At 43.1% G+C, this 24943-nt stretch overlaps 1 protein-coding gene across 15 annotated transcripts in view; it reads left to right on the top strand.

Annotated features, from left to right (window-relative positions):
- Positions 1-24943, top strand: part of Tbc1d5 (TBC1 domain family, member 5) — a 529632-nt gene that overhangs the window by 462778 nt on the left and 41911 nt on the right. For all 15 annotated transcript variants that reach the window (XR_015628837.1, XR_015628836.1, XR_015628835.1 and 12 more), the window contains 1 exon segment: positions 17754-17853. Coding sequence is in view for 9 of the 15 variants with exons in the window: in XM_087567202.1 (XP_087423328.1) it covers positions 17754-17853 (100 nt within the window). In the remaining 6 variants the exon portion in view is untranslated.

Raw genomic sequence — 24943 nt, 5'->3', positions numbered from 1 at the left:
GTCAGCTGGATGACTAGTTCTGTCCAGTGTATTGAAAGTGTGGATGACTGACAGATATGGCCACTGCAAACTCAGACATGTCTCATTTGGCACAATGAACGCAGGGTCTACCAGTCAACCCAGAAGTGTACACTTTAATTTTATTGATTAACCTTCTGAGGTAGATGGTTATTAGTGGAAAACAGTTCACAGTTAGAAGCTGTACAGGCCCATAACTGGAAATCTTCCTCCCCTGGGAGCTCTCCTGCCATAGAAGCTTCATTAGGACCCAAGTTCTAGTACCTGTGAGCACTATGCCCACCTTTCTTTCATTTCCAGCCTAGTTTTGTTTTAAGGCTATTCCGTGCCCTCAAAAGGCTCCAAATAGTTTTCCTTTAGTTCATTATTATTAGTTCTTTATGCAAGCAACGGGCATGAATTGAAGCAGTAACAAGCCTTACCTCGAGTCACCATATTTTAGCCTGTGTAGTGCCTTTCAGATTACAAGACTCCATTTGAAGTGGCCTGCACAAAGAGATTGTTATCAGTTAGGAAAAGGTTAAATAAGCAGAAGACAGACATATCCAACGATGAACTCATCATAGCAAACAGTATATGTGTGGCAAAGTCTGCTTTAATGCTGCTTCGAAACGCTTTTAAAATCGGTACATGTATTTCATGTCCTGTGCATGCGTCACGTATGTCATCAAAGCCTTCCTGTGTTGACAGGCCGCTAGGCTGTGGTGCGTAGATTTATTTTAATGCTTTTGATTGGCAAAAAGGGGAGGCAGAATTGAGCTAAATCTTTAAAGAGTTCAAGTTATAAAAGGCATGACTTTAGGGGCGTTGAAGTTCCTAGACACTATTCCTAAGAGAAACGTCACAGCAAAGGGCTTCATTATGCTTCTTTCCTGGGACGTGAAAGCAGTGACGTGTTCATGATGAGTAATGCCCACCACGGTGCCGTGGTAGCCGGGTGTGCTGATGCCTGCTTCCCCGCAGAAGCAGATAATAAAGTCCAGGCCAGTCTGGGCTACAGCTTAAACGACTCTGGGTGACCCTGTATCAGAAAAGAAAAGTTTCCTTCTTCTTTCCCTAAATGCCTAGAAGAGAAGGTTTACTTCAGTTAATTTTAATTAAGTTGATTTTGCCTTATTTTACATACTGATCACTGGTTTTTAGTTCTAGAAACCTTTCTAGGTTTCTATTGACTGTTAAGTGAGTTGTGCTTGTTTAGTCATGGTTTACTGTAATTGTCACCTGTTCCTAAGAGTTTTTTGCTAAGATTAAAGGAGAGAGAACATAATCACAGGAAGATTATAAAACTGATATATCAGCCAATATCAATTTTTAAACTCCTAATGTATTGCAAGGTATGTTGTCTAGCTTTGTGATGATTACATACCAATCTCCAAAGATCTAAGCATGTCCATGGTTCAGGGTCCTCTACAAATCGTATGAAATCCAAGTGTCTGTCCAAGTGTCTGCACTAAACAGCATGGATGACTAGGTCACTGACACCAAGAGCGTGGGGCAGCTGTCAGGGGTGCTCATCCCAGGAGTTGAGGGTCCTCTTGTTGCACTTTGGGTAGCTTAAACACGATTGTATTAACAGAATTTAATTTTTTAGCATCTGTTAATTCGTTAGCATAGCTTTAGTCATGCCACAGTGACAGTGGTACCAGGTAAATGAAGAAAAATGTAAAAGAAGACTCATAACTTCCTCTGGAAGTATAGCCAGCCTGAACCTTGTCTACTCCATATTCTAGAATTTGGAATTATGAACATTTTATCTGTATGGGGAATGTTTTAAAATTGTCCTAGAGTGGATTTTTGTGGTACAGTGGGATAGTAAGTAACTAATATCTCATCAGTAAGAGAGTCATTCATTAGACACTTAAATGCTATGGTGGCAGCCAAGACCCTGCCCTGGGAGTCCCCAGCAGGCTTCTTTCTCCTCCTGACGGCCAGAATTAAACTCTGTGCTCACCCCGTATGAGTCTCTGCTAAGATGGAGATTTAAAATAAAGAGCTGTGACTGTGATGAGGACTGAGGGGAGGGGTAGAATATAGTGGGCAGCCAAACACTGGCTGGACAGTGGCCTTCAGAATGCTGGCCCGGGCCTTCACTGAAGCTTTTAATGTAGAAGTAAAGTTTTGTTTTAACCAGTCAGCTTCTAAGGGCTCCATTTTCAGGCTCTGAGTTAGGTTGGTGACCTAGAGGAGAAAGTGAGCAGCGAGGCTTTCCTGAAACACCAGTACTTTCCTACTTAGTGCAGCCTAGGGCATAAAGAGATACAAATTAACTTAGAGGCCACAGCTGGTTTTTAACTTTTTAGAAGACTTACTTAGTAATTTTAATCTAATTTCAAATTAATTCATATATTTGTTGCATGACATTAAATTAGTTGTTTGACCTTTGTTCATAATCTCTCTGCCAGTGAGTCAGGGAAGGTCTAAGATTCAGTTCATCGATGTAGTCCCACTGCAGAGACATGGGGTGGCAGCAGGAGCCTTATCCAAGCTGTCTGCAGTGCATGGCATGCTGTCTTCATTGTGCCTTTCTAAGTGGGATTTTAGATCTGCTTTTTAACTTCTTAATGCCTCAATAAATTCATTTAATACACACACACACACACACACACACACACACACACACACACACACACACGAAATGGATTGTTGCACCTTAACTGTTACATGGGCCAGATGCTACCCTTAGGGACAAGTAAGATGATCATCTCCCCTGCTTGCCCTTCTTCCTTCATCATCTATCTTCATCTCCATCAACTCTGTAGGATACAAACATGCCAGATTGTACCCACAGTGCACCCTGCCTGAAGGCATAGACACTAGTTTTGAGGAGAGCTCAAGTCAAACAGTTGGATGTATTTACAATGCCTAGCCAGCAATTCCTATAGGTTTGAATCATGCTAGATTAAATATGTCATTGATAACATTTGTTTCCTTCCATGGCCTTTCTGGAAAATTAACATACATGTGTCCTTTCAAAGCTCCACTGCACTGTAGTATTTATTCCCTGAAATACACGTGTGCCAGACATAGAAGGAAGTGAGATCTCTCAACTACTCCGTGCAGATGAGAGTCAGCCCAAGGCCAAAGGTCATGTCGTAGAGGTTGTAGTGCTGTCTCCCTGTTTTCCCTTAGTACCTGTGATTTTAAAAACAAACAACAATAACAACAACGTGCCCCTAGCATCTAATTTTTTAATGTTTAACTTTTCCAGGAAGTTATATTAATCTACAGGCCTTTCTCCCAGAAAGAATGAAAGCACTGATCTCCTCAGAGGATCTCCAGGCCTATTAACAGCAGGGCAGATCTGGAATGAACCTTCAGAGCTGTTTCTCCTAACTGAGCTCAGTTCCTATACAAAGAAACTTGCTCGAGAGTTTGAAAGTGCCTAACAAGATGAACTCTCTTCTTCCTCCTCTTAGCCTCTTGCCTCATGGTGTCCAAGACAGAAATTTTTACAGTCAGAAGTGTCACAGAAGCATGGCAGAAAGGGCAGGTGGCAGTCCATGCTCTGCTCCACAGGCCACAAACCCAGCATTTCCTGGAAGCTACCCTGGCCTGAAGGGAGAGCCTCCCCTCCAAACAAAGGAAGCACTCCCCACACTTTATACTAAAAGGGATGGCATTTCCTAATTAAAATTATAACTTAAATTAATGAAGGTGTTAAATTAATGAAGCAGGAACTGTAGTTTAGGGGAATGATTGGAGACATTTCTATTACTTTGGTGGTGGTGATTTTAAAAAAAGATAGCACCAGAAAAACATGTTATTAGCATGAAGTAGTCTAAGATCAGGGGAACAAAAACATAATCCAGTAGACATAATGGTAATAATGTTAAGCATATATTAAGCAATGTATAGAGTTCCCCATTCTTGTTTTATTGAGCCTACTTACAGGTATGTCACAAAATATCTCATTAAATCTGCTATAGGCGTAACTCAGTAGACTGGTGGATTGACTCACATAAACAGCTCTCTGTCGGAGAGGTTTCTGAAATACAGCTGGTCATGGACACTCTTTGAATGTCTATAAAAGCAGAAATAATGATTAGCCATTTCTAGGCCCTGGTGTTACAGTTTAGCTAGAGGATTTTAAATTTCTTGAGTATATGGATCACCTAAAGATAACAGGGTTAAATTCCCCAAACATCCTTTCTCTTTAATATAATGCCTGTTTCCCTTGAACTTTAATCAGCTCTTGTTTTGTGTTTACACAGAGTTCTGTCTGTGCTTCATTGTCTTTCTCCTCTGCCTTCCCCCGTCCCTAATCCCAAGACTAGACTATGATTCTTGCCTTTCACATTGTCTACTCACATTTTCACCTTTAATGTTCTTCCTAGTCTGTTTAAATTCTGATATTTCTTAGTTCTCCTTTTTGAGTGAACTCATACTAATGGCCTGCTCTCGTTAAATAAGCCACATGCAACCTAACTCGTCCTTTTACAGAACATGCCTTTGAGACAGCAGCTGAGGTCACCCTGTGTCACCACCCAGACCTCTTCATCTTCATTGCCTTCTGCTCTTGAAGGCCCTTCAAAAAGAACATAGCAATTAATCTGAATCTCACCTTAGCCTCAAGCAGACTCTACAGACATGGACAAAAGCAACCACATCCTTTACCAAAATATCACAAAAATGTCTCTAAGTCACATAGTAAAATTCTTCTCTGAAACCTCTAGAGCCAGCAGGCCCACACAGTTTAAGTCGCCCTCAGCACCACCGTCTTCTATGCTTCTTCTAGGATGGCCCATTAAACCCCACTTAAAGCATTCCACTGCTTTCCAAAGTCCAAAAATATACACCCCTCCAAACAAAAGCATAGTCGGGCCTATCACAGGAATAACCCAGTCCTTGATACCAACTTCTGTCCCAGGGTTTCCATCCTCTTCTGTGAGGAGACACCATGACAAAGGCAACTCTTACAAAGGACGACATTTAATTGGGGCTGGCTTACAGTTTCAGAGTTGCAGGCCATTACCATCATGGCAGGAAGCATGGCAGTGTCCAGGCAGACATGGCGCTTGAGAAGGAGCTCACAGTTCTGCATCTTGACCCAACTGCAACCGGAGACTCTCTCTAGCAGGCAGCAGCCAGGAGGAGGGATCTCTCTCTCTCTCTCTCTCTCTCTCTCTCTCTCTCTCTCTCTCTCTCTCACACACACACACACACACACACACACACACACACACACACACACACACACCTCTTTTTCTTTTTTACAGTCCAGTACTTTCCTCCCTCCCACAGTTCCTCATAGGATTCCTCCTCCCCTGTCTCCCAAGAGGATGCCCCCACAACCCCACTCCCACCAGGCCTCCCCACTCCCTGGGGCCTCGAGTCCCTTGAGGGTTAGGCGCATCTTCTCTCACTGAGGCCAGACCAGGCCGTCCTCGGCTGTGTATGTATCCGGGGCCTCAGATCAGCTGCTGTGTGCTGCCTGGTTAGTGGCTCAGTGTCTGAGAGATCTCAGGGGTCAGGTTAGTTGAGATTTCTGGTCTTCCTACAAGGTCGACATCCTAGGAGGAAGGCCTCTTAAACCCACCCCCACAGCTGACACACTTATTCCAACAAGGCACACCTCCTAATAGTGCCACTTCCCATGGGCCAAGCATATTCTAACCAACACAGTGACATTCTCAGTCAAACCTCCAAACCTCTCATATGCAGGACCCAGAGCTCCTTTGAAAAGGAAATTAGACAAGCACACCATGTTTTTCTCTCAAGAAAATGAGCAGATCTACTTTTGCCTAGAATTAAGACTTAAATTTCAAAAGTAGTTATTTAGAAAATATTTAAATGCTAGACCTAGCATTTTATTGAAGATACTGTTTTTATTTTATTGTAAGCTACATGTGAGAAATTCTGACTCATTCCAGTATCTACAAAAGTTATTAGTTGTAAACGAGTCAGAAGGAATTCTTAGTAATGGATGTACATTAAAAATATCTGGAGTCATTAAAACAGCACAGTCAGCAAAATGGAATCAGCAGCTACAAGGTGAGATCCCTGACCATGGGTAATAATTGTATTCTTAGGTCATATAGATATTCAGTTAAAGTTTAGAACCACTGCTTTAGAAGCTCCCCAGTGTCTTCAAGGACCCATACTTTCTCTGTGCTATGCTTAAGAAAGACTCTACCTGGGTTCAAAGCAAAATAATCACAGCATTTAAAAATAACCATATCTAGAGAAGAATGTGAGACTGTGTCTTCCTGGGCATCCTCCTAAGAGACTGTTGGATGATACAGAATCTCCAATTAAGTTTGAAGTAATCAATGAATTTATTTGTTCATTTGTTTGAATAAGTATCAGGCAATATGTGAAATATGCCAAAAAGTATTCTTTGTCTAGGGGTTGGGGATTTAGCTCAGTGGTAAAGCTCTTGCCTATCAAGCACAAGGCCCTGGGTTCGGTCCCCAGCTCCACTAAAAAAAAGAAGAAAATAAAAGTATTCTTTGTCTAAAATTCAACTTTAACTTAATTCAACTGTTTTTTATTGTTAGTGGTTTGGTTTGGTTTGGTTTGGTTTGGTTTAGTTTGGTTTTCCAGTTTGTCATAAGTTAGAGAAATTTGAGAAGAGGAAACCTCAACTGAGAAAATGCCCCAACCAGACTGGCCTGTGGGCAAACCTACTGGGAATTGTCTTGAGTATTGATTGATGTGGGAAGGTCCAGACCACTGTGGACAATGCCACCCATGGGCCGCTAGTCCTGAATGCTTTAAGAAACTCAGTTAAGTAAGCTACGGGTAACTAACCAGCAAGAAGCACTCATCAGTGGCTTCTGCTTCAGTTCCTGCCGTTATGTTCCTGCCTTGACTTCATGCCTGACTTCTCTCAGCAATAGACTGTTACCTGGAAGTGTAGGATGAACTAAACTGCCCTCCCTGAGTTACTTTTGGAAGTGGTAGTTGTCACAACTGAACTCCCTAGGATTTGATGTGTCCTTGACCTAACATCCCTAGCAGAGGCTCTGCCACCCACTCAGAGACGGTGTAAATGGTCTCTTGGGAAATCAGGCACCAGAAACTTCATTCAGTCTTGCTCAGTGCTGTAACGATGTCTACAATAAATAGACATTTATTTGTCTACAAATAGTTAATTTTGCAGAAAAAAAGTAAGCTCAGTTGTAAGGGATACATACATTTTCTGATAATCAGTTCTCTTCAGAGGAGTTGGTTCAGAAGTGGCTAATCCATTTCTCCAAATTATGGGTGTGCAGAATCATACATTAAAAACCTCTCTGGAAAATAGAATTAGAGCACAATATTAATGATTTTAACTGATGACAACATGAATGTATTTAATAATACTCATGTGTTACTATGAAGTGGTCGACAGTTGTGTGTACTCTGATACTGGGGCCATAGGTATCACCGTAACACACAGTAAACTGGACACTGACACAATGTATAGGAATACATTTTGTGCATTCTTGGTTTCAGCTACATGTAGTTTGATTGTCTGGCATTTCTTGAGAATGACATTATGAATTGGGAAATGTGAAAATCAATATATCTTAGCTGTTGCTTGATACATAATTCTCACTGGAACCAATTCACAGTTTCAAAGCAAGCATTACAATACAAGTAACTATATTGAGTTGCATTTGCCTTCTGAGTTTAGCATGCTAGATGAGAAAAAATATAGAAAGATATGCTGTGTAATGTTTTTGTTCTTAGTGAGCAATAATCTCATTAGTTAGAGTAAATCCATTCAGTTAAGAAATTCATCCAAAGTATTCCATGCACCATTTTGCTTACTGTCTATGTCTGAATCATAGTTTCTGACTTCCCATCAGAACTCTACACGGCCCCATCTTGAGGGTTAGGAATGGCCTGTGGAGCCTTTGATGATCTTTCTCTGGACAGTTTCATTATAAGTCCTTCCCCAGCTTCTCTTTAGCCTTACGGGTACACAGTTCTCGTGTTCTCTTAAGTAAAGCATGCTGCCTTATACATCTTTGTTGTTTTCCTCTCCTGTCTTTTCTAAACAAAATGATTCACATGACCACAAACTTTACAGTTCTTTCTGGTCTCAATTGAAGTACATCACATCTTTAGTCACATCTGAAAGCATTCAGCTCTTAAAGCAAATGCAAGCCCCTTCCCAACCCTGCAGAAACATTAGGAGGTGGTGGGTTTCCTTCTTGGTTCATAGCTGCTGTTTCTACATGAAATGTGGCAGTGTCATTGAATTCATTTGGAAGCTGTCATAGGCCTTATTTCTCTGAGTATTCTCTAAATCAGGTGTTATATCTGGCACTCAGGAAAGATTTAGGAATAAATTAATGTTCTTAAAGGTTTTGTGTGCTGTGCAAGTACTTAGTATAGCAGGAATCAGTCTGACATCTTCCAAGGCCAATAGCAATTTTTCAAAGATAATAGAATTGGTATTACTGAGAGATAGGGTTCCTAGAAATCAACGTGGTAGAGACATGGATAACTCAGAGAATTTTCCCTCTCATTTTCCCCCAAAAATTTCATAACTGTTAGTATTTATATTAACAAGAGAAATATCACAGTGCTCTGGTTCTTGACTCACGTTACCATTTGTAACTCAAGGTATTTCTTATTCCATTTCTTGATCCTCGGCTTGGATTCAGTGCAGACTTCTATGGGGGTCACTTCTTTGGTGATAGAAGTGTCATATTTCATCCTCATATGGCCAGTTATCCTTAACACAGTGAAACAAAACAACAACAAAGCAGCCGTAGCCGAGGTCTTTCAGTCTAGGTCAGCCATTGTGTTGGGTGCCTGTTTCTGGTGCCAGAAAGTAGCACCGTGAAAAACTCAAATGAAAGGCCCTGGTGCGGGCTGGGTGATTTCATCCATTGGTCTGATCACATACAAATGTGGTAAATAGGAAAACTGTCATTAATAATGTATCTATCATCTGGGCTCACTGGTGTGGTAAAAGAGGCAGTAGATTGCAGCTACAAAAGATTATTAAGGTTGCCTGATTATAACACAACATGAAGATCTAAAAGATAGAACCACAGCTCTAACAGAGCCATTTAAACTCTTAAACACATGCCCTTCTAGAAGAGACCATTTTCCCAGATACAATGTTTAAGACCAGCAGTCCATAACACTTTTATGCCAGCTGAATTTCAGTAGAGCTAAGAGTGTACTGAGATGTGCAACGTGCTTATAGAGCTTTTACACAGTCTTTAACAGTGTAGGTCGGGAAGACTTACACAAACCCTGTTTAAGGTTTCATAGTAGACAAAACATTTTAATTACTTGGTATTTATTTTCTCACAAATTATCCCCTTATATTTCGTATCATTCAGTGCCGTTTAGGGTGTACAATTGTTTAGAGAATGGTGTTTGGCTTGATTTGGAGTCAACTTTGGTCTTTAAACCATTATTATCTCTTTTTCCCGTGGTAATCAGATTTATTGGGGGAGGCTGGGTTGGAGATTGGTTCTAAAGCTTTGATTCAATTGGGAATCTGTGTGTCCAGATGCTGAAGGTTCTTGTCCCCAATTGGTTTTTGATCTATCAAAGATGACAGTGGCCAACAGCTGGGCACAGGCTGGGAGACTGAGAGTTTCGAGAGTAGGACGCAGAGGGGAAGGAATGGAGTCACTATGACTCGGGATAGAAGGATGGGACGCAGAAGCAGCAGGAGGTAAAGCCTACCAGCCATGTGAGTTGTGAGTGGGTGGCCACTGGCCACTTCCCCAATTTGGCCTGGGGTAGCAGGAGAAAGTTTAGGAGTCCCCTGCCTTTGAGGTAGCCAAGGCATTTTAAAATTAACTGGCATGTGTGTGTGCATGCCTGAGTGCTTTCCGCTCTGTTCTCAAATTCAGATAGTTCCTGAACTGGTGTGTGCATGCGACCCGCCCAAAGCACAAAGCAGGTTAGCACAAAATTCACTGATACACGGTTGTATGTTTGCATGTACATGTGTGTAAGAAGCCAGATGTTTAGGTCAGGTGTCCTCCTCAATCACTCTCTGCCTTATTGTTTGAGGCAGGGTTTCTTACTGAACCCCAGTTCCTAACACATTACCGGAAGGAGGAATGGAAGGGAGGGCTTTCCACCCATCAGAAGCCTCTGCTGCTTCTAGTTCTTTGACTTGACTTAATTAATAGTTACTCCTTTGCTCACCTGCCACTCTCCTGTACATGTGCGCATGTGCTCGCATTCACACACACGCACGCACGCACGCACGCACAGAGTTTGGCTAGCCTGGTTGTCCAGCCAGCTCCAGAGGTCTGTGTCCATGTATCGCCACGGCTGGATCATGTTACGCAAGTTGGTGCTGGGGTCCAAAGCTGGCTCCTCATGCTTGAACAGCAGACACTTCACCAACGGAGCCATCTCCCCAGCCAACCCTTTTGCTTTTCAAAAAATGTCTTCCCCAGTATGTTGTTCACATAATAATCTGATTTTCTTATAAAAATGTAACCCCATCTCCTTGTAGAAAATTCAGGAAACAATGTATAATTCTACCATGTTTCTCACCACTGCAGTCTTACTTTTCCAATTAGTCATCTGTTACATGTCTGTGACTTGTCCTTCAACAGAATATTCTTAAAGAACATATAGGGTTCATGTGTGTATACATGCTGTCCTTGGATGTTTGACTAATATCTTCAGTTGTTTTTATATGCACCCATGATTCCCTGGGATAACTTTCTAGGATTACACTCATAGTATAAAACAACAAAAAGTTAACATTTACAAAGTACTCATTAAGTCAAACTGTGTCCTTTATTAAGAATCTCCTATAATTCAATCCTCTAATAATCATAGGACATACTATATAGTATTACCACCTTATAGTCAGGCTCAAAGAATTGCTGACTGATTAAAGTCATCAATACTGTGTGGGGCAGGCCTCTTGTACACTAATGCTAGGGCTATAGCATTCATATTCTAGCTGATTCTCCAGTACAGCTGCCGAAGTGCCTCACACACCCACACCCTGTGATCTAATGCAGTGTAAAATGTAGTCATCGCGTTCCTTTTCTATTTTTCCTGATGCTGTCTTCCAGGGCTATTGCGATATGCTTCTGGCTTGGGTTTCATTCACACCAAGTGCGTGTGCCTGTGCCTGTGCCTGTGTGTGTGCCTGTGCCTGTGCCTGTGTGTGTGCCTGTGCCTGTGTGTGTGTTTTACCCTGTGTATACCACGGTTTCCTCGGAGCGTCTGCAGCCTTCCTCCTCCTCATCAAGACTTTCCGTTTCCTGTGCTTCCCATCTTGTTCACCCATCTGTTCGAGCAAGACTGGGTGCCTTTCCTGTCTCTAGCTGCTATTTTTGGCTGGTTCCTGCTGCTGCTGCTGTCAGTGTTGGCTCCCATGTCTGCTTGTCTTGTGATCTGAGGACACTCTTAGAAGCTGAGCAGAACCCATCCCAGGGCCCTTCTTGCCTCACTTTGCTACAGCTCTGGCAGTCACTGCTGCCCATGAGTGACCCTCAAACCTGCTGTTTATTAGGGTCAGTGGGGACAGCAGAGTGCATGTCGGACCCCAGCATCTAACATATTACTGGGAGGAAGAATGGGAGAGAGGGCCTTCTGTCCATCTGAAGCTCCTGCTCCTCCCAGTTCTGTGCCTTGACTTCGTCACTGGTTCTTCCTTTGCTCACCTGCCACTCCCCTCCTCTACACACACACACACACACACACACACACACACACACACACACACACACACACACTGGATCCTTCTTTCCTGAAACATGCTTTTCCATGTCTTCTGATTCCTCTTCCTTCAGTGCCTTCAGAATTGTCATCTAGAAAACATGCTTTTGTTCCATGTTGGAAGCTGTCCCCTCCTCCAGGTCTATGGAGAGTCCCACCACAGCGTCTGCAGAGCTTCCTACTCCTTTTCTTGGCTTTAAGAACGCACAGACCGTGTCTTCCTCTAAAGCCATAGAGGCCAGGGGCCCACATCGCAACTGTTACTGTCTTTTCTACAAGGCTTTAACACAATGTAAATGAATGTATTTATTAAACAAGTCGATAGGTAAGTGAATAAAGAATGAACTACAAAACCTTATACTACTAGTTAAGAACTACCAGAACGTTATTGAAGCTTTAATATAGCTATTATAGAAAGATATATTTTATAAACAACCAAATTGTATAATATTCAGACAATTTAATGCCCCTGTAGAAATGCCTTTTTTATCTTTTAAATAAGTTCTCACCATGTAACCCAGGCTGACCTTGAACTCCCAGAAATCATCCTGCCTCACCCTATGAGTAGTAGAATGTGAAATGTGCCGCAATGCTAAACCATTTCTAAACATTTTATAAAGGAAATAATTTGGTAAGCCACCAGAAGTTAGGACTCTCCATTAAAGCTGGTGAATGTGTGCTAGAAGAAACTGAGATATTTGCTAGGAGAGCCATAGAACGTGCATGCGAGTGCACCCACAGGAGAAATGGGATAGGGGGCCAAGTAGCCTGGTTCTTGGTTAGGGCTAACCTGAGTATAGACTCCCAGAGAATATGCTGACAGAGGGATATCTGTTACATAAATGAGAGAATCTACCGTACAGACTTGTTGTGAAGAGTATGGGTTCATACATGCAAAGCTTGTATATTTATATCAGTATATTTAATTTAATGTCACTCTTCAAGACGTTAGATGCTAGCTTTTTTTCTTTTCTAGTAAAGTAGCCCCTGCCCTCTAATTCTCACCTACGGGGCTTCCAAATACACTGTGCTCTGTAGGTAGCCTGGCCTTAGGTGTCCATTTCGTGCTTTGTATATGAATTTGTCTTCCAAAGGTAGGACAATGCTGGGATCTTGTGTCCTTTATTGATCGTTTGCTACATGAAGTTTTGAAATCAGAAACTAGTATTTTCTGACAGTGAGTCATAAAATTCTGTACTTTAAGCCTGTTTCATTGTTTTAGCTTAATTGTTTAAAAAGAAACTGTGAGACTTGACTTACTGAGTGCATGTCCTGCCAGTAATCTTCATGCATGTTCATTTCCTTCTTCCACCATTCCTGGCAGACAGAGGTGTGAAGAAGAGGAATTAAAGAATTTGTTCAAAGTTATTTGGCTCATAAATGGAAGAAAAATAGGATTTGAACCCAGGAATGTCTACTCGCAAATTCCATCATGACCCCACCACATCCCTTCCTATAACAGGAAGTAGACCATATGAGCAAGAGTAAACTCAGTGAGCACAGTGAGCATTTCCTTTCAGGACCGTTAAGTGGTTGTTTTCATATGACCTCGGGGTGATTGGGCAAGCATTTCTTCTTTATCACAGAAGGCAGGGTAATGAAGGCAAGTGACTAAAGCTGCCTTGCGGAGAGCATTGTTAGCTGGAGGAGTGCACAGCACGAGACACTAAGCTAGAGATTAAAGTGGCTTCTGACAGTTTTAGAATTGCAATTATATAATATGATGAGAATAAGCGGCAAGCCACCCTTTGTTCCCATGTGATCCCATTTCTATTTATAAACTCTGGGTGATAGCTGAAGGCTTTAAGAATGTTTTTCACATTCAACAACCTCGGTAAGGATGAGAAACTGCATTTCAGACTGCCAAATATAAGAGCTTCTTGGCCTTTTGCACCTGCTTCAACCAGAGCAATCCTCTTGGGTCTCAATAAGCTTTCCCCTGAAAATGAAGGTTTGAATGAATAAGTGTGCCCTTTTAACAGTGTTTGTGTGGACACCGAGTCTGTCTGTGTTGAGATTCATTTGGGTTCTAGGCTTATAACAAAGCCCTTAGTTAAAAAAAGAAAAGGAAAGAAAACTTGGGAAATTGTAGTTTCTTACCCTTCTAAATTTAGCAGCTAGTGCCTAGGACCACCCACACAGATGCAAACCCTGTAGTGCCTATGGCCTCTATGGGAGGGTGATAGCGTCTAGCATGGCAGAGCAGGGACCTTTGAGCTTCGAACACTTCTGCTGCTCAGTACCTCAAACCAGAAGGCCACATCTCTGTCCTCTAAATGTTTCCCTCCCAGCTTTCCAAAAGCAAGGCACTAAGTAGAATAAAACCTTTTGCATAAGAGTGTATACCAGGGGCTCACAGCCATCTATAATGCCCTCTTCTGTTGTGTCCAAAGACAGCTACCGTGTACTCATCATACATATAAAATAAATAAATAAAAGTTTAAAGGAAAGAGTGTCTACCAGGGGCTAAAGTTCCTAAGGGCTTTTGTGTTTCAATGGATGTGGTTGCTAATCTAGTAAACAACTACCCTGAGTAAACAGTTGATTTTAAGCCAGGAAGCTCCTCTTTTCTGGTGTTCTCTGTATTCTATGAGTATTCAGCATCCTAACTACTAGCTACAACCAGACCCTAGCTTGGGTCAAGGGCTAAATGCTGGTTGGGTTTGTTATTACCACTAAAAGACGACTCTGTGAAGGCAGCAAGAGGCTGGGGCCAGGATTCCCAGAGCTCCAGGATTCCCAGGATCCTCCAAAGGGTTGAGTTTCCACCAGGGCTGGAGAGGGAGATGACCAAGAGCCACAATACAGGAATAGAACTTACGTCTCTTGGTTCTATATGTAAGCTCTCTCACACAGCAGTCGCCCACATTCAGCCATCTCTCAATGCATAGGGACAGCTCCAAAATTTAGCATCACGGGGCTCCATTTTAACCTTCAGTCTGTGAGTTAGGAGCTCGGACAGGGTTCGTTGGGCTGTGCTTTGCTCCAGGTAATATCAGCAGGATCTATTTCTTGCCTGGCTACAGCTAGGGTGGACTAAAAGAAGCCAGGACAACCTTTTAACTGTCTAGAACCTCACTGCTTCTCCTATGGCCATTCTTCCACCATAATGGATGCTCTAACCTGAACCTCGTATATAACCATGGTGATCTTCCTTCAGTGAAAGCAGAATTTGCCAAGCTTCTTAAACTTTCCCCAACTTGACTTTTCTGCAGTCTCCAAATGAAGGCAGTGAGGCCAGTACAAATGCAAGAGATGGAGAGGGATGCTTGCAGGCTAATGAGGCCACATGCACTTTCAAAGAGAAGGAATATTTGATGCTGTCTCCACAAACTGACTGCAGCTGTCACAGACCAAGAAATACTAATTGCCATAGTTACCTTATGGAACAGAGGTGTGAAAAGGAATGGAGAAAGGAAGAGAAAGAAGCAGCTGGGAACAGCCCATCCTTCTTCACCTTGATGCCCAGCTGGCGTTGGATAGGTGGCTCTGCCTGCCCCCGTTAGCATCCTTTGGTTGAGCTGTGGTGCTCGTCATCCTTATTGGACAGTAGAAGGAGCTGCTGAACTTCACAGGATGCATAGGAACATGGGACGGGCTTGTGTAATCCTACAGCAGACACCTTGCAGTTCACTTTTGAGCACTGCTGTGTCTGACTTTGTGTCAATCATTTCAGGGCATATTGCTAAGACCTCTCGAGGTTGCAGTTCAAATCCGTGCTTTTCAGTGCTGCATACATGTCTCTTCAAAATGCAGTACACCTACAGGGGACCTTTTCAACTATAATTTCCACCCAACCAGTCAAATCATAATTACTCTTAAAAAGAAGAGAAATGCCTCGGGAGGTCTCTCCTCCCTTTCTGTTCATGGCACAGAGGACTTTTATGTAAGAGCAAAAGCCTCTGGGACTGGAAAACCCATGTTCTCACTTGTACTAGCCCTGGTCACATCCTTGCTTTTCTACTCTAGCTGTCTTGGCTAAAGTATCCCAAATTACAAGGATTTTCTCTGAGAAAAACTCCCAAAATATTACAAATTTCTCTAGAAAATTGTTCACATATTTAATTTTTCCTTCAAAATGAAGACTTTTTCTTTTTCTCCCCATCTTCCTCCTCCCTGCTCCTCCTCTTCCTCTCCCTCCCCCTCCTCCCCCTACTACTACTACTGTTGTTATTTGCAATTTAATGACTTGGCCCTGGGTACCTTTTTCTAGAAACAAACAAAAAACAAAAACAAAAACAAAAAAATACCCCAGCTTCGTATCAAGAGAGGAAGTGTAAGAACAGCTACTTACCAGCTGGTGGGAAGGCTCACATTTTAAGAGCTTATCATTGTCTAGACAATGCCTAGGAAGTATAGACTAGTGAAACCCAGTTCTCCTTCCATTTTAATTTTTACTGCTCAGTGTTTTAAAGACACAGCCAGCACAAAGCCAGCTCCATGTTGTGGGCTTTCTGTTTCATCCTGCTTTGGCGTTTATGACTTACTGGCTTTTTCATTTATTCTTTTGGTTTTTGTTGTTGTTGTTTCTTTAAGAAAAAAGAGAAGAGAGCATAAAACTTGTGGATTGGGAGGCGGAGAAAAGCCGAGAAGCTGAGGGAGGGAACGCGCGACGGAAATATGTGTGAAATAAAATGTTTATCTTATGTACATTTTATGCAACATCGTATGTTTACCGATAGCCAAAGCTAAAATTCAGTTAGGGACACTTGAGATTCTGATTGTTTTTGCTTATTTTACCTTTATATCAATTCCCAATTCTACACATCTCCCTGTCCCTCCGTATCCTCCCTCTGCCCTTGTTATTTGGGGAGGTCCCCACAAAAGAAAATAAAAATTAAAAAAGTAAAACAAAATGAAACCTAGAAAACACTCCTTGTGGCCCACAGTATCCTTCGTCCACACGTCTTTACTTGCAAATGTTCGGTCTGGCTCAAGGCCTCTGGCTTTTGCTAACCTATCGATACTGGAGACTCCTCTGAAATACCCTGTTGTTGCCCTGTGTCTTGGAGATCCTGTAGCTTAGGATCTGCAGGACTGGCAGGCCCTATACTTTGACACACGCCAGCAGTTCATAGACAGAGTAGGTGTTGGATGGGCCCAATCGAAGCCATGGATCTCGGCATGAATGGTAACTGAATTGGTCAGCCAACCAGCACTGCTTTGCCTAGCACACCCCGTGCTGCAGCTGGCACAGGGCAAAGTCAGCTCCCCCTCACTCATGCCCTCAGAATGGGCTCACCTGTGCCCCTGCCACCAGGGCTAGCTCTACTGTGCTGTCCAGGTAAGGAACAGGACCTCCTCTCTCAAATGCTGCCGCCAATGAGTGGTGGGGCCAGCTCTCCACAGTGACACAACCATTGACAGGCCTGGTTCAGCTCTGCATAGCCCTTAGATACCTACTTGGTCTCAGGCAGCAAACCAGACCAGGGACATCTGCGTGGTCTTTAGTAGTACATGAGCCATGGACATCAACACAGACCTCTGTTGCTGCACAGCCATGGGCATCCATGACTTGGCTCTCCGCAGCAGCACAGGCTAGGACTTCACCGTGGCCTCAGGTGGCGGGGCAGCCTACTCACATGAGGCTGTTCCTCTACATCCTCACGCCTCCAATTCCATCTCTCTTCACAATGCTCAAACTGTTCCACTTCTCTTTGTCTACCACATACTTGCGCATTGCAGTGGCCTCTGGGTGTCTTCCTCGTCTCATGGTCTCAGGGCATGGTGGCAGGTGGGTCTATGTATGTCTTCAGTCCACCTGCACCTCGAGATTTTTTTAAAAATCTCTTTTCACTCTTATTGATGATGATGAGCTTTTTTTTCCCCCATCTATATATGGAAGCTGTAAGTGATGGTGCAGATCTTTTATCCTAGCACTTAAGATTCAGAGGCAGGTGGATCTCTGTGAGTTCAAAGCCAGTCTGGTCTACATAGAGAGTTCCTGGCTAGCCAGGGCTACAAAGTAAGACTTTGTCTCAAAAATAAAACAACAACAACAATAATAATAATAATAAGGAAAACACTTAAGATCACATGTAGTGCTTAACTTTTTTAAAAAATAATCTTTATCTCTTTGGTTTTAGGAAGAAGAATTAGAAGCCCAGATTTCCTTCCTACAAGGTCAGCTGAATGACCTGGATGCCATGTGCAAGTATTGCGCAAAGGTCATGGACATGCATCTTGGTAGGTAAACTACATTGTCCCTTGAGAGAACGTTGATGAGACCAGTGACAGTGGCACTGCTAGGCCCACAGTCAGCTCTTGCTGAGCGAATCCTGTCCTTCCCTTCTCAAAGGCCCCTGTGGAGGAGGAAGTGTTGCTACCTACACTGTACTGATGCAGAAACAAGGACGGGGTGAACTGTCTTGAGATCCATCACAGATAAGCAGAGAAGGAAAACAAAGGGATGGCTGCCACACTGCCGTTGGAGATGTCTGTCTCCAGCAAACAAAAGGCTGAGCTCTTGAATCCAGTCAGGTACATTGCTTCGGCCACCAGTCTGCAAGCACTGATACAGTTCCTGATTTGATAATGCTTTCTCTAGTTTATTAGTATCCATCATAAGGTCAGGAACTTAAAACCAAAAGTGTCCTAACTACCCATTCAGATTACGTGAGTCCTAAGTGTGTGGCATCAAGAGACCTGGTATTACCATTTGCGAAAGGTCCCGTGTTTACGTTGGTCTGCTGACGCACTGTGTCCCCACAGTGTGTGTGTGCCACTTACAGAAACCTCCGTGTGGACAGTGTTCCTTGTTCTCAGCCAGGTGCAGTATGCTGCTCCAGGATAACATGGCGGAATGTCAGACGTCAGAACACACAGACATGCACGCGCGCGCGCGCACACACACACACACACACACACACACACACAAGCATGTTCGCCTCTGAGAGAAAACCAGAGGGTATCCAACAAGGCCTCCTGCCACCAGCAGTTCCTCCAGGTGTAACCCATCCTTGGAATCTGCCCTGGCGATGAATTTTCCACCTTCAGACCCCATCAAGCCGTCCCTTAAGCCTGTGAGGTCATGAGTCTTTTACAAGTGACCAAAGTGGCTGTCATTTGGATTAGCCTGGCCTACATTGACTTTAAGTAAGTAATGAATAGTCTTAAGAGGTGGAAGATGCCAGTCTTAAGTTGCCTCCTGAAGCACCTGCTCTATTCTAAGTCATTTTGTCCTCTCAAGCTTCTATTGGGGAAAATGGGGAAGAGGCGGGGGCAGCAGAAGATCCTGGTAGATCAACAGGTCGGCAGAGAGGCTGCTGCCTGCCATACCCACAACAGCAGCCCAGTTGTGTCCGGTGCCTCTCCTTCCAAACCCTAACATACTTAGTGCTTGACGATTGTTTTAAAAGCATGTGGGACCAGGTTTGTATGCCTCTTATATTCTCTTGATGGGCTCATACTCGGAAATGAATCAAAAAGTGAGGGTGAAAAGGTGGCTCAGTGGGCCAAGCACTGGCCCCACAAGCCTAAGGTCCTTCCTGTGAATCCCCAGGACTGTGACTTAAAAAAAATCACATTAACACAAGCCTCCGTAGTCACAAAAGCACTTTGATGGAGAAATGGGAGGCAGAGGCAGGAAAATCACCACAAGCTCCTGGGCTAATTGGCCTACCATAAGCAGCCGGGAAGACTGTCACTCGTTAGTAAGGCAAGGACTGATAGGGGCACTATTTTCTGACTTTGTGTAGCTGTGGCACAGGTGCGCACACACATTTGCACAACAAACACGCACAAAAGAACAAAGTTTATATAGAAATAATGTGTTCTAGCTGATTAATTTTTATTGTTTAAATATAATTTTAATTTTAAAGTATCAGGTATGTGAATATTTGGTTCCTTGGCTACTTGAGATCAGTGATGCTTTTATTATTTTGGATTTTGGTTTTAAGCAAAAAGTGCTTGGGAGAAAGATTTACCAAAACTTGAAGGAAATCCTTCTAGGAAACTTCCCAGTTCGCTACACATAGCAGCTTGTAAAGCATCTTCACTAAAGCCCCAGAATTTCCCAGCAGCCTTTTCTCTGACTTGGGTCTTTTAACCTGTACTAAGGGAGCATTTCTGGAGGGAAGGGGAGGGGGAGCTCCGTTCAAATGGAAAGAAAAGCCCAGGCCAGCTTCCAGTGTCCGGCTTCCTGCAGGTTTATTCTGAGCATCCATTTCACTCTCAGAGAGAATCCTTCATGGAGCGGTTGGCTTCCTTCCCGATATAAATAGCATGGCTGCATTTTTTTAAAGTGGGGTTGAAGGATGGCTGGGAAGAACAGCCTTTCCCAGCCCCCATGGTCTCATTTCAGCATCTACACAGAACAACAGCAGTCACTTCTGGTGATGCTTGATTTTTAGCCTGAAGAAAGATTTGTATAAAACACAAAAACTGATTCAGGTGAAGCTCTTGATTTGTCTAACTTATGCAAGTACTATTTTAATTACTTTTAACATTCTTTGCATATGATGACTTTTTAAATTTCTAATTTAAAAGATCAAAGTTGGGATGACTGAAATATTTATTAGTAAGATCTTGACTATGTCATAGCAATGTAGTCTATAAAGATTAAACTATTTTTATTTATTCATATGGATTAAGTTTTAAAAGCAGGTAGCAGGTGTTTGATATGGAAATAATCATTTACAGCAATTGCTTGACTGAAAGATTGCAAGAGAACTTTCTGAGGATCCTAATCTGTATGCTTTTGAAACTATACTGCAGTCACTGAGAGTGTGTGGACAGCTCAGTGTGGGCGGTGCCTGGAGGTCAGCCTGTGTACATGCGTGCAGGAGCGTGCTGAGTGTAGGGTGTACTAGAGGAACAGAGCCTCGCCCTGGCTCTGCACTTAGCCCTGCCTGCCTGCCTGCCTGCCTGCTGTCTGCCTGCCTGCCTGCCTGCCTGCCTGCCTGCCTGCCTCCTGCCTGCCTGCCTGCCTGCCTGCCTGCCTGCCTGCCTGCCTGTGAGTGGCCTCAGTGAATGAAGTAAGAATACATTTGTTGCCAAATGTATTTTTAAACACTAGGACAGGGACATAACTCATGGGATATTCAACAGGATCGTTTCCTCTTTCCCGTTTGAGTCTCGGAGAGCTCAGGGTCATAACACTTAGTTCAGATTTATCCAGAACCCTATGCCTTGTTAGTTGAAAATTTGGGACCAGTATTATACACCTAGTTCACACTGATTTATCAGTGTGTTTTCACTGATAAAAAGGTTTTCAGAATCTGATATGTTGGCCCTACCCTTAATTTGTGAACAAGAATAGCTTAATCACAGCTCGGTGCCTGAGCATTTCTAACATGAAGCCTGCCGAGCCCTGGCCCTGTGCAGGCCACAGGCTGCTGGCTGCCAAGGCATGTGCCGTCTGAGAGCGCTGTTATGCCAGCTGTTTCTCAGGATTCTTCCCTCTTGTCCATTACTTTCTTGATGTTCTGTTCATCTCAAGAGAATTCCTTATTATTCTCTGTTTCCATCATGTGTAAATAAATGACTTAAATATCAAGTGCTAATCAAGGCTGTTTTATAACTGATAGCAGAGCAAATAAAAAAAAAAAGCTTTTTGGGGCTGGGGATTTAGCTCAGTGGTAGAGCGCTTACCTAGGAAGCGCAAGGCCCTGGGTTCGGTCCCCAGCTCCGAAAAAAAGAACCAAAAAAAAAAAAAAAAAAAAGCTTTTTGAAGAAAAAATATATAGTAATGTTTGTTCAAACGGCTGGCAGGCTGGCTCATCTCCTCCTGGTCTGAGCTCAGTACTGAAGGAGGATTTGTTTTGTCAGAGTCCTAATTTTATTAACTCCGTGTAAAATGCAAAGACTTACAATTGAAAATAGTTTTATTAGAGCTAAACTTTCCCTGTCAATTTCAGACTATTTTTTACATGTTCCTTATTCTGTTGCTATAGTTACTCCCCTGCTCACCATCCTGACAGTTGAGTTGAAAGCTGTTGATATTAACCTCCGTGGCTAAGCTCAAGGTATTTTAAAAGTTGCTGGATTTCACATATATGTACACATTAATGGCAGCCTGAACTTTTGTGCTCGTAAGGAGCTGGACTGTGCGGTTACTGTCTCCAGTATGCACTAGCTGCCTGCTCTGCAGAATCCCTGTGCCCACAGCGGGCAGCCCCATACTGACATGCCCCCACTAGAGGGTTTGGAAGTAAAACCTCTTTTCCAGTCACAGGCTGCCTTTATGCAGGCATGCCACGCTCGCAGTGGGAGGATCCTGTACACTGATGTACTCGTGCTGAGAGTGCAGCAGCTAATAGCATCATAAACAGTAAAGATCTAGCATGCAGCTAGAGCAGTGGCTCAGCGGTTAGACACTTCCACTTTTGCAAAGAACTAGACTTCAGTTCCCAGCACCCACATCAGAGTGCACACCGCCTTTTACTGTAGATCTAGGAAATGCAACCCCTCAATTGGCTTTTGCAGGTAATTGCATACAAGCATACACACAAAATACTTTTTAGGAATATTAAAACATATAAGTGCTCTGGAACTACCCCAGATGTTCTGTGTTTCACAGGTGAGGATACCACAGTTCAGGAAAGCTGGAGTCCAGCCCCAGCCCTTCCTGGGCCTGGGCCTCCCAGTCAGTCGCTCCTTCAGGTCTTCTGCTCTTTGTGGCACTACCAATTCTGCACATCTTAATGTTTATGCTAGAATTAGTTGCAAAGGCCAGTGTTAAAATTCAATGTACATACCTCTATTAGAACTTTGATAAATTTTATATCCTGATAATTTACAAACACAATATTCAAAGGATGTCTGTGGAAATGACTGTATCCAAATCTTTCATTTTCATTGACCTTACTCTGAGTTGATAGTGTCAGCATTTTGATGTGTAGCCCTCCAACTCCATGTCATGTCATAGCTCAGCTCCCTGAGATAGCATTGCTACAGTGCATGGCAGCCCTACCAGTCCACGAGCCTACAGGATGCTCCAGTGAGGTGTGGCTTCTTTTATGAGTATTTTTCAGTGAGTGTGCATGTACACACACATCTCTCTGGCTTGTTTTAGTTTAACTGTCAGGGCAGTGAGCTATCTGGTAGCACAGTCTTAGTGTAATGTACATATCCGAGTAGTCACACCCTAGCATTTAAACAAGTCATGTTCCTCCCCTAGTTGCTGCGTCTAGGATCTTCAGCTATTCCAGCAGATAAATGCAAAATAGAACTCTTGATTATATTTTCTGTGCAGTGTGCAGTTTACTTTCCTAAAGACTTGCATTTTGAAGGGGATTCTTGGTTGATTGTATACAAGTCTCTGCTCACCAGAATTAAATGCAGTATTTAGTATTCTTAGTTACAAATGGTTTTATTGTACCATAGCTGACAAGGAGAACACGCAGCTTGATCAATCACCTCAGTAGGCCATCATAGAATGTTGCCTCCCTCACATTCTTCTGCCACTTCTCATTTTGGAGTCAGAGTAATTATATTAGTACCTTCCCTTCTCTATCTGGGAGATGCTTTACTACACCTATTCCATGGAAGGCGAACTGAGCCCTAACGCTCACACGGCCAGTATTTACTAAGTACTTGCTGGCTGAGGGCACGTGGGCCCCGGAAGAAGCAGCTTAGGAAACCGGTACAAAAGAGGGTTGTAATCCTCTAATCAAGTATAGAGTCGGGGAGGAGGGTAAGGCCTTGACATAGAGATCAGGAACAAAAGTATGTTCTCATGGTGATACGCCAGGGCTGAGTCTCACTCCATATCTGGTAATAGGAGGATGGCTTTCATTTAGATGTTCAAAGTGTCTACAAGGTTTATGGCCACACAAGGATCTTATCCAGTTAGCTGCTGCTCTGGTATTTACCTGACTGTCCCAGCTACTGTTCACAGCAATTCTGTGAAGAGGTCACTGTGTCTACTTCCTACAAACATTAAGAAGTTCGACACCCTGCTCAGCTACTCCTCCAGGACAGACAGACATCTGCTTTTCACCCTTTCCTTGAGAGGGCCTTTGTTACCTTCTGTCTTAGTTAGGGTTTTACTGCTGTGAGCAGACACCATGACCAAGGTAAGTCTTATAAAGGACAACATTTAAGGGGGGCTGGCTTACGTGGTCAAAGGTTCAGTCCAGTATCATCAGGGCAGGGACATGGCAGCATCCAGGCAGGCATAGTACAGGAGACTCTGAGAGTTCTGTGTCTTCATCCGAGGGCTACTAGCAGAATAACTCCTCCCAGGCAGCTAGAGCTAGGGTGTTAAAGCCCACCACCACAGTGACACACCTACTTCAACAAGGCCACACCTGCTGATAGTGCCACTCTTTGGCCCAAGCATATTCAAACCATCACACCTTCCTACTGGCCATTTAAAATGTAGAGATGAAACTGCCTTTATTCCATCATTAAAAACAAATCTGGAGCTTTTGAGAAATCAGAATGGTTTGTAGACCAGTTCCATTACCCTCAGAATTAAAGGTCTGTTTCAAAAATTATGTTGTATATATGGTGTTTTGACTCCATGTAAGTATGTACACCATGGTGTACAGGGCTAAAGGAGGCCAAAGGAGAGTGTCTGGTCCCTGAGAACTGAATTACAGATGGTTTTGAGCCATCATGTTTGTGCTAGGACTCGAACTTCTGAAAGAGGAGCCCCAGTGCTATTGCCTGCGGAGCCTTCTCTCCAGCCCCAGAGGTCTGTCTGTGTTGCACTGAGATTTCACTTAAAAGTTGGAGTCATCATGAGATTGTTACATGGATTATGTTTTATTATTAACTTCCACAGGATAAAGTCTAGTAATATGGCATTTCTCTTTAGCTTCAATGCAAATGTGATTTAAGTTTGCTATATCAAGAGCAATCATCTTTCATCTACACACACACACACACACACACACACACACACACACACACACGAAAGACCTTTATACTATAATATGTGTTGTCATTTGTCATGGAGGGAGGTGTATATTGCAAAGGACATTTAGCGCCCCCCTCCCTTTCTCCCTTTAATACTCTAAGTCATGAAAAGACGTGTCTTTGTGTTTTCTTGTAGTCACAGCTCGAACATCCAGTGTTGTTAGGTCACAGGTCAGGAGATGTAGTAATGCTGGCCTAACTTTGCAACCAAAACATCTAATAGCCTCTTAAAAAGACACTTTGATTATCATTTTAATGTCTTTACCCTGAGATTCTTAAAGTGAGCCAAGTCAACATAGTAAATTTATTCCTGAAGTTAAGTGAATATTTAATGTATAATGTAGATTTCCATCAGATGCTAAAAGATGATTCTTGGCCTCTTACCAAAAATACATGTAAAGATCTGCTAGAT

Source organism: Rattus norvegicus, chromosome 9 (genome assembly GCF_021556685.1).
Source record: "Rattus norvegicus strain SHRSP/BbbUtx chromosome 9, alternate assembly SHRSP_T2T, whole genome shotgun sequence".
Taxonomy (NCBI): domain Eukaryota; kingdom Metazoa; phylum Chordata; class Mammalia; order Rodentia; family Muridae; genus Rattus; species Rattus norvegicus.
Note: the sequence above shows the minus strand (reverse complement) of the source record. Positions and strands in the feature narration are given on the sequence as shown.